General features: G+C 35.8%; 1 protein-coding gene across 1 annotated transcript; it reads right to left on the bottom strand.

The window, feature by feature from the left end:
* Window positions 1–878: 878 nt before the first annotated feature.
* On the bottom strand, window positions 879–10,183 carry LOC103720023 (kinesin-like protein KIN-14F). The gene is given in 20 exon segments (XM_008809537.4): window positions 879–1,321; window positions 2,970–3,490; window positions 4,257–4,448; window positions 4,558–4,721; window positions 4,817–5,070; window positions 5,166–5,327; window positions 5,595–5,773; window positions 5,953–6,059; window positions 6,143–6,316; window positions 6,400–6,495; window positions 6,595–6,676; window positions 6,766–6,903; window positions 7,090–7,185; window positions 7,447–7,515; window positions 7,606–7,677; window positions 7,759–8,013; window positions 8,506–8,649; window positions 8,779–8,928; window positions 8,930–8,946; window positions 9,774–10,183. Coding segments are annotated over 20 exon segments (3,129 nt in total). The 5' UTR covers window positions 9,892–10,183; the 3' UTR covers window positions 879–1,182.
* Window positions 10,184–17,379: the final 7,196 nt, after the last annotated feature.

The following is a 17,379-nucleotide window of genomic DNA, read 5'->3' on the forward strand; positions in this document are numbered from 1 at the left end:
AACTTTGCGGGCTCGTTCCGTTTGCGAAAAATATTTTTTTTTAAAAAAATATAAATTTTGATAAATTTTTTAAAAAATAAATATTTAAAAAAATATTTTTAATATGTTTGGTTAATCATAAAAAAATAATAAATTTGTAAAGTGCTTATGTTTGATTGACCATCAATTTTTTGTAAAAAGTTATGTATAATTTCTATTATATTCTTAACAAAAATTAGGTTTTTAATATCTCTTTAATGCTGAAGAATTTTTTTAGAAAAAATAAAAATTGAATAATTTCCGACTCATAAAAAAAACTTTCTTATACTTTTCATAATAAAATTTTTTTATAAAATATAAAAATTATATTTTTATGAGGATACAATTTTTTCGTTCTTTTTTTTTAAATTTTAACAGAAACATTATTTTATTATTATTATTATTATTATTATTATTATTATTATTATTATTATTTTGGCGAACCAAACGGGCCCTGCATGTTGCACCCAAAATTCGGGGTTTTGGACATCACTTATTGGTGTCCTAGTTCACACTGTTTACGAGAATGAGTAAATGCTGTAAAGAACCATCTCTGACAGGCCAAGCATAAAGTCCCATTTCACATACATGAGTGCGACAAGGTAGATTTTGAGGACACAAAAGTCGCATTGCCTTCCAGTTGGTGAGCCTGGTCCGGCTCTGGTACTATTACGTAAACTATTTGCCCACATTTTCAATAGGTGAAGTGAAAGCAAAGCTAGAGGGAGACTGAGAAATAGATGATGGCCCTCACATGGGATGGCTATTTGAAAGCAAAAGCAGTAATCATGAGAGGGGATGAAAATGAGAAAAGAAGTAATTATGAGCATCCATGGAAAAAGAACCAACAACTATACACCTGTGCAGAACCATCTCTTCTTTTGCATTTCTTCTTCTTCCAACTTTTTCTTTTCCTTTCCTTTATGAATTATGAACATGGCAGATAAAGAATGGTCATCTGAAAATGATACATGTCGACCACTTGAAGCAAAAGCAAAGAGGGTGTGGTAGGACTCCCACCACCCTTCACTACAACCACCAAACCAATCCAAGCAACTGGGGTTATTGGCACTCATTACCATACTCGAGGACAAGGCCCTCGATCTATCATGAAAATCTAAAAAGAAAGCCAGGAAACACGCAGCATCCTTTCAAGAACCGTCCTTACTTCGCATTGTTCATTTTCCCACCAGATGAAGTCCGTTTCCCATCGCTGCTGATAGAATTAGGCTGCCTCCCTGTCCGATTAGACCCGTTCGACACTTTCCTGGATGGCGAAGGGAGGTGTGCATGGTTTGGAGTTCTAAATTATAGTAGAGGAAAATAGGAACCATTAGAAGCATTCAGAATGATTTAATTGAAAAAGAATGTGCTTAAAGTAATGCAGTAAACAGAAACAGACAGGCTTATTTTGCTCTGTTGAGGAGTAGGTTCGAACAAAATTTAGAAGTACAGAAAATTCAAAATTCATGTTATATGTCATATATGAATCCCAACATGGTAGTCTATATATCTCACAATACTAGCTTAATTAAGCCAGCTTCATAGCAAAAAAAAAAGGGGGTTGAAATTTGTATTTCTACTTATGTGACATCAACAGTTCGTAGATTGTCGAGAAATATTAAGCAAAGGAGCAGTTCTTTCTCCTTCTCATTAAACAAAAAAGATGCAAAAGACTTGCACACAAAGAAATGACTGAACACATGCAACCAAGGAAGACCCTCCAAGACTATATCATCAGTGACAAGCATGTAAACCAAAGGACTTCATCCTGACCTCAAAGGTGCCAACTATGAGACCAGTAAGCCAAATGAAACAAACCCCCCCTAAAGCATGAGATTCAAGTTCAATGCCAGGGCGGTTGGAAAGGGTTGGAGATTGTTGGTTATGATCACAGATCTTTTATGGAGACAAATAAGCTCTGACTAACAAGACTATATTATCAGTGACAAGCATGTAAACCAAAGAACTTCATACTGACCTCAAAGGGGCCAACTATAAGACAAGTAAGCCAAATGAAAGACAACCCTAAAGCATGAGTTTTAAGTTCAATGCCAGGGCGGTTGGAAAGGGTTGGAGATTGTTGGTTATGATCACAGATCATTTATGGAGACAAATAAGCTCTGACTAACAAGCACCCTAAAGTGGGTGCACTTCTAATGCCTAGCTGTGATGAGAAGGATATAACAAAAAGAAAGAGTATTCCAGACAGTAAACCTGCACTTCCTACAACTGCAGCAAAACTTGCCATCACTGAAAGCTGGTAGTAGCCTAGAATCTCCAATCTGAACATATCCAGCTGTTTGCCTAGCAAATTGCAATGCTCTAGTCTGCTGCAAGAGTTATTGGTTGCAGCTAGACAACACTATACAGAGAGTGATGCATGCTAAAAGGATTATTAGGGAAAAGAATTGGCATCTGCCGCATCTCTGATATGGCATGATACCATGCTGGTTTTGTTTTCAGCAGTTACTGTAGCCTAGGATGGTGTTCCTTCAATATAGCAAAATTAATAACAATAAAACATTAGAAATTTTCCCCAACTAAACAACAAATTTCTAATATTTAGATCTCAAACAAAAGGCCACCATCATAAAACATCGTGGATATGCATAATTTTGGTCATCTGTTCTCAACCTACAATAAAAGGGAAAAGTATAATTTATTTTTAGAATACTAAGAAACAAAAAAAAAACATACAAAATTAGAATATGTTATCACTGACTAAATTGACTCGTTGATGTAGCAGTTTTAGCCGTATTGGTTTTGGCAATTCAACCAGAACTCATAAGAGAGGAGTTTTAGGATGCAAACATAACTTCAATAATCCTGTGATAAAAAAAATTAAAAACAAGAAACTTTCTTTCACATCTAGACTCATAACATTTTAAAATATCTATATTTGCACAATCAAAGGTACAGCTTTAGCTAAATTGCTGGTCAATGATTACCTTATATCTGGGCTATTTGTTGGCTTTTGTTGAGGTTTTTTGATCCTTGACCCACCTTCATTAACTGCAGTATTAACATTTTGGAGATTGAATTGCCATAAAGTGTCCGCTTCTGAAGAATCACTTGTTGCAATGTCTAAATCATCTGAATCATCAGTGCCCACAGAATAAAACCGGCTTCTTTGCATATCAAAATCATGACTATCTTTTCTCCTAGTGGCATTCCTGAGGTATTGTTCTGGATAAGCTCCCACATCGGAAATATACCTTTGGTAAAAAAAGTCAGGCAGGGGTGCCCTATCTCCTTCCCAATCCCTTAAGGAATCATCATCTCTGATCACAGCCTCATGCTTGTTCACCATGACCTTGTCAACCCAGTCTCCAGGAACACTTTCTTTATCTTCTCCCATCTGAAAAATTGTTCTGGGATTGCTGTCTGGCCAAGGGGAATCATTTGCCATTAACAACTCTTGGAGATCAAAGCTTGGTTTCTTTTGTTTCAATGAAGGTTTACTCCACATCTACAAATATATCATTATTAGAAAATTCATGCTTCAGGATATGGCAAAGCAAAAATGCAGTCAAGATAAATTACCAGCAATAATCTATTTCATGGTCATAGGAACCAATCAAATCAAACCATCATCTCTGGGAAGCCATAAAGATCTTTGAGCAGAAATTAACCAGTTTCTATTCAAGCACTGATGATATGATAAAAAGTGCCATAACCCAGTTATGGTCCCAGCAATCCGGGATCCTGTGAGAGGTAAACTGGGGACAGTCCTAACGTTTAGCATTTTTCTTGTCAGTCCTAACCTGGCCCCTATAGATGATATAATACATGGAAGAAAATACATAATTGATATCACAGTATTTATATAACATTTTCTACTTGACATATATAAAATCGTCAAATCACTTTCAAGATGCTGAATCCAAAATATAGATCCCTAAAATATTTAAAATTGTGAGGACTGATGAAAATGATAGAGATGATACAGGTCATCTATGCCTATGAACTGAAGCAAAAGCCTGACTTATATTTAATAATTATTAATCTTGAGTGAAAAATCAAAGTCTTAATATTTAAGTGATATATCTAGCATCTAATATGCAAGTTAAACATATTTATTGCATTAGGGAGGACGTGTATGAATATAACTGTTTAATTTGATAGTGATGAAATGAATAGCTAAAGAGAAATTATAATCCAACAACACAGCACATTTAATATAGTGAGAGCATTCACAATCCCTAATTTAGTATTAGCTGTCCTAAGTACGATACCTCTATGTTTCCAACATCCTCCATAGGCTGTCTGCGGTTAGTTTGATTATTTAAATACTCTTCACCATGCCGCCGATTTGAGTTTACAGGTGATGGTGCCTTCATGTTGAGCATGTCAGGATTTGGTATTATATTCTGAAGATGCTCTGATCCTCCTTCTTTCCTTGCTAATGCTGCTTTAAGACAGGCTATCTGAAATAAAGAGAAAAGGGATCTTTATATCTGAAAGGACAAAGAAATATGAAACAGAGGGATGTGTATCATATATATCAATTTAGAGGTAAAAGCTCAGGCAAAAAACCTGCTCCCTGAGCTCTTTAACTTCTCCATTTTCTTTATTTATTCGAGCAGCACCAAGTTCAACAGTAGAAACCCGCTCAGCAAATTTGAGCGTGCTAATCGTTTCTCCAACAGCATCCATTTCAGGACTTATATGGACAAACATCAATGTTTTTGCTTGCCCACCTGAATATTTAAACTTATAGAGCTCAGTGAAATAGAGATAGAACTTCTTTTAATTCTCATTAACAAATTAACAACATTGAAGGCATAAAATTTACCAAGAGAGTCTTGAAGCAATTGCGTGAGTTTACTATTTCTGTAAGGAACATGCGAGTTCTTCTGGGCAAGAGCAGATATTACATCCCCTAGAGCTGAGAGCGATTTGTTTATATGTTGCGCCTCTTTTAGCCTTTCTCCCGTGGCCTCAGATTTATCAACTCTTTCACTGCCTGCAAGATCAACTAAATGCATGCATCCCCGAAGGATCGTTCCAGATGTCATATCTCTTCCTTGAACATGAACAGTCAAGCAACTGCAAGCAAGATCATTTGGCATCACATACCCATGTAAATGGAATTATATTAATTTATAGTGAATCAAATGCAACATTAAATCATCATAACACACCTATGAGAACGGCTGCTACGGTCATTCAATGCTGTAGCACCCACAGCACGGTTCTTCTGCCCAATGTTCATTAGTTCAATGACATCAGATGTTGACATAACAGGGACTAAGTTTGCATCAGGCACATTAAGTCCTTTCTGGGAACTATTACGAATTTCTAATGTATTTACTTGTTAAGGAAATTTAGTATTACTGTCAGAAAAAGTTGAAGAATGAGAACATATTAGCAATAAATATGATGCTTAAAAGTACATCTAAATTTGTTCCAAAAATTACTACTACGCATACCTGAGACAGACGTCCAACTACAAAGTCAAAACAAAAATCTAAGATGAACTATTTTACATATTGAAACATTTACTTGTAAAGGAAATCAAACACATTAATGAAATATTTTGGAGCAGAAACAAATAAAAGTGGGAAGGATATCTTTTGTTAAGACCATCACTGACAAGAAGGTCTCTCACTTGCTCATTGTAAATTTCAATCATTTGAACAGAGATTTCATAATAAAATGCGCCCCTTCTTTGTTCTGAGAGTTTAAATAGGTCACTCAGTGCCTTATAATTCACTCCCTGTGTTTGCTCATTCAGATTCCTAGGCCCACTCTGCATAACATATAAAATTAGCTCAACTGAGGTAGTTAGTCCACTAAATGTCAACTTTTTATAAGGGTAACATCTCAAATGCTCGAAGTATTGAAATATCATGAAAAATCATCTAAATGAAAGCTTTTGGTTAGTCATGCAATTCTTTATCTAAGATGAGTTTTTGTCAAATTTCTTACCATAGTATATGTTTTCCCTGATCCAGTTTGGCCATATGCAAATATACAAACATTATAACCATCAAGAACAGATCGAATCAGAGGCTGTGTATCTGAGAATACCTCCTCTGCAGTATGATAAGAAAGAAGTGACTGGCTGCTCAAGATATTTACGTATGAAAAGTAAGAAGCAAGACAGCATCTCATAAACCTTGGGTTGCTGATGGACTGAAAATTTTGTTGAAATTGAAAGATCTACGTCCTTCTTTTCCATTCTTTGAAGGGGTGAGGATTGTGATAGTTCCATCATCGATACAACCAATAGTGCTACTACTTAGTTGTCCAGGTAGGAAGGGTCTAACTCGGCAATAGACCCTGATACTTCCTATTAACGGGAAAAAGTGAGGTTAACACTGTAAAAAGTTATTTCACACAATACAAAAATAACTAAACAGATAGAAAGTTTACCCTTCAGATCTTGCACTTGATTGTATAGCTTTCTGTTTTCTTCAAGTACTTTGTGATAACCTGAAGCTGCATGAGCAACGCTGAGAAGATGCTTTCCTGTTATACAAAATGTGACGCAAAAGAACACATAAATATTTCTTTCCATGAGTTCATTTAACCTTGACAGGTTCCCTAATGATATGCTTTCCATCTTACCAAGCTTACTGAATTCCTCAGAGTACTTCATTTGCACGAACTCCATACCAGCTCTTGTAATTTGAAGAGTACGTTTCAATTCCTACAGAAGGCATTGAATACGGATATAAATTGATTAATCTCACATTTAAATCAAGCCACCCAGGAACACCATTGAAGCTGTGTTATTACCTGAATATCTCTTTGTTGTTGCTCAAATATCTTATGTTGCTTCAAAATCTTCTCTTTTGATGCCTCTTCTTCTTTCACATTCTTACGAACATAGCCCTCTTTCTTTGACCTCATGAAAGTAATTTCCTCCTTCTCCATCTTAAAAATGATGATGTATTATAGGGTTGGGTCATTCCCACACTCATTTAAGGACGAAGCTATTGGAGCAAATATATTATAACAGGATGTAATGGTTCCATTCTTTTATTATGACTATTCATGCTTAAAAAGTATTTCATATAAGCTGCATGAGAGAACATTGCTTGAAATCAATCTAATACATACCTTCATCTCACAAGAAGCAGAGGGGGGATCTATTGAAACCTTTTGTTTGCAAAAAGATTTACTGTTGTCAGCAAGACCCTTCAGAGCTGTTTTCACCTGTTGATTTTCCAATACAAATAATTTTATAGTCATGAATATCATCATCAATAAATATTTATAGCTATAAAAGAGTCACAACTCAAGAAGGGATAATATAATGAAGAGAAATGAAGCACCTTCTTCAAATAAACACACTATATTCACAAATGACAGCCAAATAGGAGGGTTGAAGGATTTTATTGGAATATGAAATTAAAATATTACTTTTTTTCCTTCAAATAAAACTGCATACTAGAAAAACACTGGAATAGAATGTACCAGCTCGTTTTGGCTTGCTATGCGGTGCTCAAATTCTTCCATTACTTTACCTAACATAGACTCTAAAAGCTGCAAATAGACAACAACAGTCTTATCTCCCCCTTCTGCATTCACTAAGAACAATCAATTAATTAACAGGGAAAAAATAAATAATCTTACCTGTGGAACTTCTTCAGGCCTCTTGCCGGATAGGACCGCATGTACAAGCATACTCAGTGGACGCGAAGAAGTCTGTTTGGCATAATATGCAGGATGCTAAGCAAGGTGAAGCTAATCATTCAGTAGAATGAATTTCAAAATTAGCACACTAACCATTTCACTGGATTCAATTGAAATGTCGCCACTTAAATTATGCTCCACACATAAAACATCATTCTCATTCATTGACTGACTCCTTAACAAGGAATTCTTGAAAGATTCCGGATTTTTCCTCAAGAAATTTTTCCCTAAGTTGGAAGGTTTAGAATTCCCACCATATTTCCAAGAACCATGGCCGCCCATTTGTTTCCATTCACCATAGGATTTGAGAGCCAGAACGCAGTCCACAATCCTGGCACTTTTCCCTCCCTGAACTTCCAGAAAGCAGGATTGCATAGAGAACACAAGGTTAAAATGTATTTTATATATTTCATCATTAAATTATAATGCAACACCTTGAAAAACTTTGACAAAGCCACATAATTATCAGGTTGAAATTAAATGCAATTCAAGAAAACTCATTGTAATATCCATCAAGCCTTATTGCAGCTAATTGAAGCAACTTACTGAATCCACATTCACTAATCGTTCCAAATCAAGAAAATTCAATGAAGCAAAACCATGGAGAACAATATTTGAAAGAAGAAATAAATGAAAAGCTGGTTAACTCTATCGGCTTCCCCAAAATGCACTTAGGAAGAAGAGTAAGAGTCTTGGAAATCAAGATATAAAATAGAACATAAGGATTCTTGAATAAAATGCCCATGTGAACGATCAAAACCAAATCATAAATTAAAGTGAAGGAGGGACGATTGTTAGACAAGAACTTTTAGTATCTAAGAATTACAATGCCATTCCTACCTGCTCCAAGTCAGAAGCCTCAAACAAAGGAAGACCAATCTCTTGCACAGCCACAAGAAAGTTCCTTACATTCTCAAAATACTGGTAAGCCGATAGGGCTGCACCATCTGGGCGAAGAACTGAGTCTCCTGGATTTACAACCACCTGAAAAGCGCAAAACCTGAGAAAATAAACTGGTGCAGTCTAAAAAAAAGAACAAGATATAGCTTAATATTCAATTGAGGAAAATCATAGAAGCCAGAGATTTCAGTATCTTTGTCGAAGTAGACTCACCTTTGGCACTGCACCAGGGTGAACCTTGTTGAGTGCATTGCAAAGAATCAACCCATTTCTCAATCCAAGCCTGAATTCTTCCTCTGAAGGTTGGTCTGGCAAATCCTTTGCAAGGACTACACCAACCACCTTTCTCAGCCACCCAGCTGCCTTCATACCTTCTTGCCGCTGGAAAATATAAATCAATGAATTAAACGAAAAATTTAAAAAGGAACAGAAAGAACTATTTATTCATCAGTTAAGACGCAAAAATTAAAACCCGTCACGCAGGAAATCATGAGACATGCTATATTTTGTAGCTTGATCCAAAAGAGAAGATAATTTTCAACCAACCAGCAAATAGAAATTAAGACATGAATTTTGTTGAACATTATCATGATGTAGAGAAGAAGTAGCAGCACAAAAACATAAAATTTTGACATGAGAAACATATACAAAAAAATGAAACAAAAAAAATCAATTTCAAGAGCTATCTTGATCAGGAAATTCCTTTAAAAAAAACCCAGACGCAGGGTGTCTTACTTGAATCCATAAAAAGAAGAGATCATGAAAAGAAGCAGCGAACTTTCCAATCCACTGTAGCAAAGCAATGAACAGGAAATAAACAAATTCAAAGTCGACCAAATCTATTGTATCTAGTTTGCAAATTACTTCCTCCATGGCTCGCATTTTGCCTCCTATCTTTCGATAAAATTGTAGATCATCTGACCATCTCAAAGAAAAAAGGAGAAAAAAAAGTAGTAGAATTTACACGTGTTAAATCAACAAGAGAGAAAAAAAAAGAAAGAAAGAAAAGAAAAATTAGAACTATCTTGAACAACAAATTTCATAAAGTACAAAGATATCGTTTTTAACGGAAAATGAGCAGAAAATCTTTCACTTCTACATCGCAACACGGCAGTAAGAACAGATTCATGTACAAATCAAATCAACAAGAGCATTATTCCATCCCAGGGAGAATTAAAAAAACAATGATCAAAAGCTCGAAAACCCACCAGCTTCCTCCGCCTTCCTCGAAGCCAAATCCACGTCGCTCAGCCTCGTCCCGTGCTGCTTGAGAACATCCTCCACCACAGAAGCCACCGATATCGAAAATAGCCCCTCCGACGCCATTGCCGACCCCAAAAAAACTGCGGGAACAAAAAAAATCACAACAACAGAGCCTCCAGTGCTAAATCAGGCAAAAATCCCCGCTTTCCCTTCCATTCTCAACATAAAAAAAGCTCAAAAGACCTCTAATAAACAAACAATAAAAACTCTCGATACAAGGGATTAGGAATAGAATTGAGATTAGAAGGAGAGAAAAGGAGAGCTGAAGCCTCTTTTGGAGGAGTGGGTGAGAGGATAAAGGGGACGAGAGGGCGAGGAGAGCTCTTTCCGCTGGCTCTTAATATTTTCTCTCACGAAGACAACTACTACTCTTCTACTGTAAAGCCTTTCTAGTTTCTCCCCCACCACCCCACTCCAGGCCTCGTTCCGAACCTCCCACCCGTGGGCCGAACGGTTTCTCTTTCTTTTTCTTTTTTTTTATTGGATGAATCAAACAGTTCTAATAAGGACATATTCAAAAAAAAAAAAAAAATGATGATCGGTTTCTCTCCGGAGGAGGCGGTGAAGTGGTGGGAAAAAAAAAATAAAGACTGACGGATTTTAACGTTTCGTCTTTCACCTCGTCGGCTTTTGATTTGTGCCGTTAACATGTCGAATGACGGGCTTGCCCTCGCGGTCGAACTTTTCCCTCTGCAGCTGTCATGCCACGTGGCAGAGAAGATAGGTTTCTAGAAACATTTTTCTTTCGTTTCGTTTGGAGTCTTGTGGTTCAAGGCAATGTTGACAGTTTGGATCCTCTATGAAACTGAAACTAAGGTCTATTTGATGATCCAGTTTTATTTTTTTTAATTTTTAAAAAATATTTTCTTTGTTTCCAAACATTGTGAAAGCAAAAAAAAATTCTGTTTTTTTATTTTTAAAAAATTAAAATTATTTATGGTTATTACTACCATCTCAACCGACCGTCACTACCACTACCCAATACAAGTAACTAGCAAACAAATTTTGAATTTTTATTTTAAATATAAATAAATAAAATTATTTTTAATTTAGGTTTTCTACATGAATATTTTTCTAAATATTAAATTTTGTATAAATAATCTTCCAAAATTGATAATTTGCATGTATTCCCTCGTAAAACAATTGTTTTGCTTTCTACTCTTTTTTTTTATTCTTATTTTTGCATACGTACTCACGCCATCTAACGTCGTTAAAAAATTAACGGTTTCAATTAAAATGATTAAAATATCCTTAATTGATAGATTGGTAAAAAGAAATATTTATAAGGCAATCGTGATAGAGAACAAAAAAGTAATTTCTAAATTTTATTTTATTTTTAATTAAAATAAATATAATTTTTATTAATAGTGTTAGAAGAACCGTTAGATTAGCGACATTTGTGCAAAAACAATGTTTTCTGAGGGTACATAAATAAATATAAATTTTAAGACGGTATTTATGCAAATTTGAATTTTTAAAAGGGTATTCATGCGAAAAGTTTAGAACTAAAAATTAAAATGATGTTAAACATAAGCTTAATCCCCGCTTCAAACTGCCTGCTATAAGCACTAGGTTTTGATAGGATACTGAAATGCTTTAATAGACGACAGATTTTCGATACTTCTATCTTTAGAGCAGAGCTGCAGGTAGCATGGGAGGGCATCTCCTACGCGAGGCGCGTTCTAGAGTGCATCCACCTGGAGGGTGACTCGGCCCTGTGATCGAGAGGGTCCGCGGTCGATAGTGGGCAGTTCCTACTCCATGACATACGGTGGATGGCTGGAGAGTGTGGCTACTTCAAGGCCACTCATGTATATTGAGAGGCCAATATAGCGGCCAACTACGTGGCCTCCTACGCGGCACATCACTCTGGAGCTTTTCTTTGGGTAGACCAGGTAGATGTACCTTATTTATTTAGTCCGCTTTTTTCTTTCTTTTCTGATTTCAATGGCTTGTACTCATATATGTATAGTGTGAAGAGCCGGTATACCAAAAAAAAATGCTTTAACAAAGCTATTTTTTAAATTCCAAAAACTCTGGTTTATATAAAGCGGTTTGAAATGGAAACATGTAGTATTTTCCTTAACCCAACTAAACTTGATAGTAGTAATTACTTCACTATACTTCTAATTCACTAATATAGTATAGCTACACTTGTTGAAAATTCATAGAATTTGAGTGCATGCTTGATTATAATAGACCGATATGAATTGGATGAGAATGAAAACCCTCAATTTTTAATAATATTTATTGCATATAAGTTAGGACAACTTTATTTCTTTTAAATGGTAAGAGAACTCCATATAGATCATTTTGGCCTATGAAATCTATCGTGAATCCAAGGATGTAGATGATTTGTTGCCTTAATATACATCAAAGGATTCAAAGTCTACTAATTACGTCACATGCAAAGCTTGTAAAATCTCACTAAATATATCAAGCAAGCATCGATACAAGTAGCAATAGCAAAATTGTTTGAGTTATTACCTCTTATTTGCCTTTGTTTTTTGGCACCTTATGGTTGTGCATTACACAAAGACAAGCATTCCTGCGTTTGGGCATGTGAAGTTTCAATGCATCCACATTAGAGGACTTATAAATTAGGATAAAGTTCAATATATTATGCATCCATGGCAGATATAGTGTTAAAAAATAATGTTTAATTAAAGGAAATAAATTTGATCGAATGAAAGCAAAATCAACAAATTTGACAATCTTAAAGATAAGCTAGCAGCACAAGATACTGAAACTAGAAGGTCATGATTCAATTGTAGGATAGCCAACTCTGCACTAAATGGGACACATTGGTTAGGACTCAATACAGTAATTGGAAATAATCTCTCTCGCATTTAAGACGGGGGCATATAGCAATTTAGCTGAGCTATGATGTATCTCTTAAACTCTTTTTTTTCATAAGTGAAAGGTACATTTAATAGGAATACCTAAACAACTAGTATCTATATACACCAAAAAAACAACAAATATTTGCTTGGCTGAATTCATGGGAACAAGACCCTGAGAGAGAAAAAAAAAGAAAAAAGGAAAGGATTTTCTATGCCCCAAGCCAGCAGTGCATGGAAACTTCCTGATATGACATTTGGGTATCCTGCTTTTTCTAGAGCTTTCTGCTAATTTCACCTGTTGGATCATATGTGGGTGAGCTAAATGATGCTGCTGCCCTGTCCTTAGAACAATTTCCTGAAAGTAAGGAAGTTATTGCTTGGTTGCAATCTCATCTATCAGAATTAGGTACTTGTTTCCTTAATTAAAAAATTAAGTACCTGTTTAAGTTGATAAATAAACTTATATAGGCTTATCCTCCTAAGACTTAATTATATGAAAAATGATAAATTATGTTGATTCCATTACATGTTAATCACCTATTATTTGGAAAAGGAATTCCAAGAATCCTTGATTTAGAATGGCCCTCTTGTCAGGTAGAGGACAAGCTTCCATTCTTTGGATTCAGACCCAAGCAGTCTTCTCCTGCTTCTCTTGTTAATTATGAGAAGCATAAGAAGGATCTTCCACTGGTTGCAGGTATTCAAGTTCACTCCTCCCTCTTAGCTTTTCAACTTCAATATTCTTCCTTTTATTCTGAAGAAAATTCAGTATCATTACTTTTTTTTTTTTTTTTGAGGAAATCAACATCTCTACTTCTTGAGTTACTGTTAACAATGATTAGAGTCTTTTCCTCGTGTACCTTTTACCCTCTCATCCTTGGTGGTTGGCTGCATCCCAAACAGTGCCCTTTCCTCTGACAACATGACATGCTTTTATTTTGCTGTTAATTAGGTTACTAGAAACACTACAGTCAAGATGTCAATACTAAAATATCCTGCTCATATCCTTGTGACAAGCTGAGATTAGTGCAGTTCATGAGGTTGCTGATCATGATATGCTACATCAACATTTTTTTATGGAAATAAAGTTGGCATGAAAATTGTGCAGGCATGAATGAAATGTCATAGTATTTTTATAATTTTTTTAGCCAATAATTTGATTCATCTACAGCATGATTCTAGTTGTTAGACTAAGGTGAGCAAGAAAAATAAAGAAGATAAAGTTTATCGACCTCTGTTAAAAGATAGAGAGACAATAACTATTAGCTTGGTTGGCATCCTTCTCCTAAGATCTTCTTCTTAAGAAGGTTCAGGATGGCGCATTACCACTCAATTGCTATAGAAAAAGAGAGAGGAGATGATGATGCAAATAATCGTGTCCTTAAATAATTCCAAGATCGATGATATTTTTGTTATGTTATTTTTGTAGATCCATAATTTAGAAGATATTTGGACCAGATAATTGTCGTCTCCAGCTAGTGGTTTAATCAGATTCTCCACAAACTGCCCCATATCATTTTAGTACTTCTCTAAACTATCAAAGGTTCAAAAGTTTCAATCAGTGAAAAAAAAAAAACTGAAGCTGGCTATATCTTTCTTGAGAAAAAGGAGAGAGACTCGCTCATACTATAATCATCTTGTCTATATTTTGTGAAAAAAAAAGAGGATCCACTTATATTATAATTATCCATGTCTATATTTTTAAAAATACCATCAAAAAATCAAATGAAAAATCCCTAGTTCCCAAACTTAAAGTTGTAATCATTAGGACAAGCCCAGATTCGAACTTAGGTGTGTTGACACTTGCTTTATCGAAAGTTTATAGGTTTATTGATTTCATGTCACTATAAGTCATCTTTCCAATTAGCCCTATTTGACATGATAGTATTTCTATTGTTGCCTACAAACCCTTTTTTGGCTTCTTACTCAAACATCATATAAATTTAACTACTTTTAGTAAAAATCTAATGTATCTAATTTTTCCATAAACATCTTGGATCACGAGCCAAATGCAAAAGATTTATATTCTAATGGAAGTTTGTTTGATCCCTAGGAAAATGTTTAAGGGCAACATGGGATTGAGAACCCTAAACAAATCGACCCCAATGAGGCAGGGTTATTAATCCATTCAAAGCCATTGCCAATGGTGGGCCGGCACCAAAGAACATGTCCTTAACCTCTTAACGCATTCATCTTAAGTGCTAACATACTTTGTAATTGTTGTTTGTTGTTATGTCATTTTCCAGTCTGTTTGCTTCTTTCTACCGAAAAGCATTTGCGGACCGGGACCTGGTTTCGAAGAAGTTGGTACCCTCTCTCCCTTAAAGGCACCAGGTTGCTTTTGGACCTTCTAAGGTGCAGTCCCATTGGTGGTGTGATCTAGGTACATGGTTTGGAGGCTGTTCGAGCCCTGTGGTTAGGTATAATGTCCATTGACCACAAGGTTGTATGCCTATGGTGGACTCAATGTCTAGCTGAGACATTTTGGAACCGACTTAAGCTGATAAGATGAATTGACCAATGAAAGCTCGCCACCTAGCCACGGGTTGACAATTTAAAGCTTGCCACATAGCCCACCCAAAAGACATGCGGAGAGTTCTCTACATTTCAAACTCTTTCCGCAGATGACAACAACTTGGCCGTATCGCTAGCTATTTTCTAACAAATGTGATAACTGAGGAAATCCCGCTATCGAGAAATACAGGAGAGATTCACAGGCGAGATATATGATTTGTTACCTTATCAAATGACGTATCTTCCTCAAATTACTTAGCGATGAGTTCTGGCCCTTGCCTATATATTGCATTCCTGGGTTCTTTAGGTAGGTTTTCTTTCAATTCTCTTGTATTGCATATGCTTATCTCAGGCTTCCTCCTGTTTTCTAAGAGTTGGTATCTGACTTAGGCATCAGAGAGTTACTCGTCGGACATGCTCTGATGAATGAACTTTCTTATTTTTGCTGTTTTAGGTTGGAGCCAGTGTTAGAGCGCTATCCAAAGCCATTCCTCCACCTTCCAACTCCACCAGATCATCACCGTGGAGGCGTGTAACAGTCCTATTCGATCTCTCTAATTCGAATCATTTCATGTTGGAGCCAGCATTAGAGTGCTACCGAAACCATTCCTTCGCCATCCAACTCTATCAGATTATTGTCGTAGAGGTGTGTAATGATCCTAATCGATCTCTTTGTTCCGGATGGCAGACAAGCTGGAAACTTCAGCGACTGCCATCAACTAGGTGCCTGGTTTGGAATTGTTCCCAGCAGCTACAGGGGTTCTTTATCAAATCAATATAATCATTTAGAACAAAGAAATCATGGATCATCTAATTATTGGGCAGTTTATGATTAATTGAAGACAAAATTCACATACAACAAATAATCAATATGAAGTCGAAGATGGCTCCACTTTTACCGGACAGAAAATTATTGTAGGGCAATAGACCTCTTGAACTACCAACTTCCATAAGTCAATTATTAAGCTAGAATTATTAGATAATAATACAATATTCTAGAATGAGTTTGAATGATGATCGACTCTATATGTGTACCCTAATTTGGGATGTGAAACTCAAGCTTAGCGGCATGTCAAGTTCATGATAAATTAGGGGAAAAGGATTTTTCGCATATATATGCTCTTAAATTATATATATATATATATATATATATATATATATCCTATATTTATATGGTATACATGTAAAAAAGATTAACTTATAAGGATATATATGTAAATAACAATTTTGTGAGAATGTATCTATAATTTCAAATATTTATAAAGATATACTATAAGGACCAGTGTGGGTGTGTGTTTAGTTCTACATCGTTTATTCACCGGGAAGATCTTAAGTATTTATAATAATACCTTCTGGCTAGCTATTTTGGATGAAGTCTTAGTTGTTATAAATGGTATCAAAGCAGATCTGACCGATGACTGATATAGATTAAGGAGCACTGCAGCATGGGCTCATGGAGGCTGTCCACGGGCTGATTGTAGTGCCTGTGATTAGATTTGAATACATGTAAACTCTTAGTCTGACGAGGACGTTAGGATTTAAATGGGAAAATATGTGAGAAACTATATGAGAGTGTGTTTAGTCCCATATTGTTTATCCGTCAAAAAATTTTGGGTACTTATAAATTACTTCTAAATAGCTATTTTGAATGAGATCAAATTATATAAAAAAATATTTTTAATATATAAATTTTCTACGGAAGCAGTATTATTAGTATCAGATTCTGTCATGCTCTATTGATCAGGTCACTATCAGATCAGCCTGGTCAGCCTTAAAGAGTAGTTGCAGGTTGACAACCAATGGATTCAAAAACCCGCCCATAGGCTAATATCAAGAGTGCCGCTTAGCTAAACTTCTCTTCGATATCTTATACGGGCACGGGTACAATTCACTAGAAAATGATGATTTTTTAAAATAATATTTTTAATATTTCCTTTCATCACATCACTAAACCTGGTAACGAAGCGGCTCCTTGGCATGTTCACTTCACAGACAATCCCAAGAAGGCGCAGACCGTGCACGTGCCTACTGACGTCCCAACGTTCCGAAAAAATTCAAACGGAGGCTCGGGGTCGGAACCAGAAAGGTTCGGGCTCGGCACCAGCGAGACTCGGGAGCTCCCGCTTTGAGTGGGTAGCTTCGATTAATCGATGGGGAAAAAAGAGAAAGTTCCAAGTGGGGCCCGAGAGGCGCG

The sequence above is a fragment of the Phoenix dactylifera genome, unplaced genomic scaffold (assembly GCF_009389715.1).
Source record: "Phoenix dactylifera cultivar Barhee BC4 unplaced genomic scaffold, palm_55x_up_171113_PBpolish2nd_filt_p 001324F, whole genome shotgun sequence".
NCBI lineage: Eukaryota > Viridiplantae > Streptophyta > Magnoliopsida > Arecales > Arecaceae > Phoenix > Phoenix dactylifera.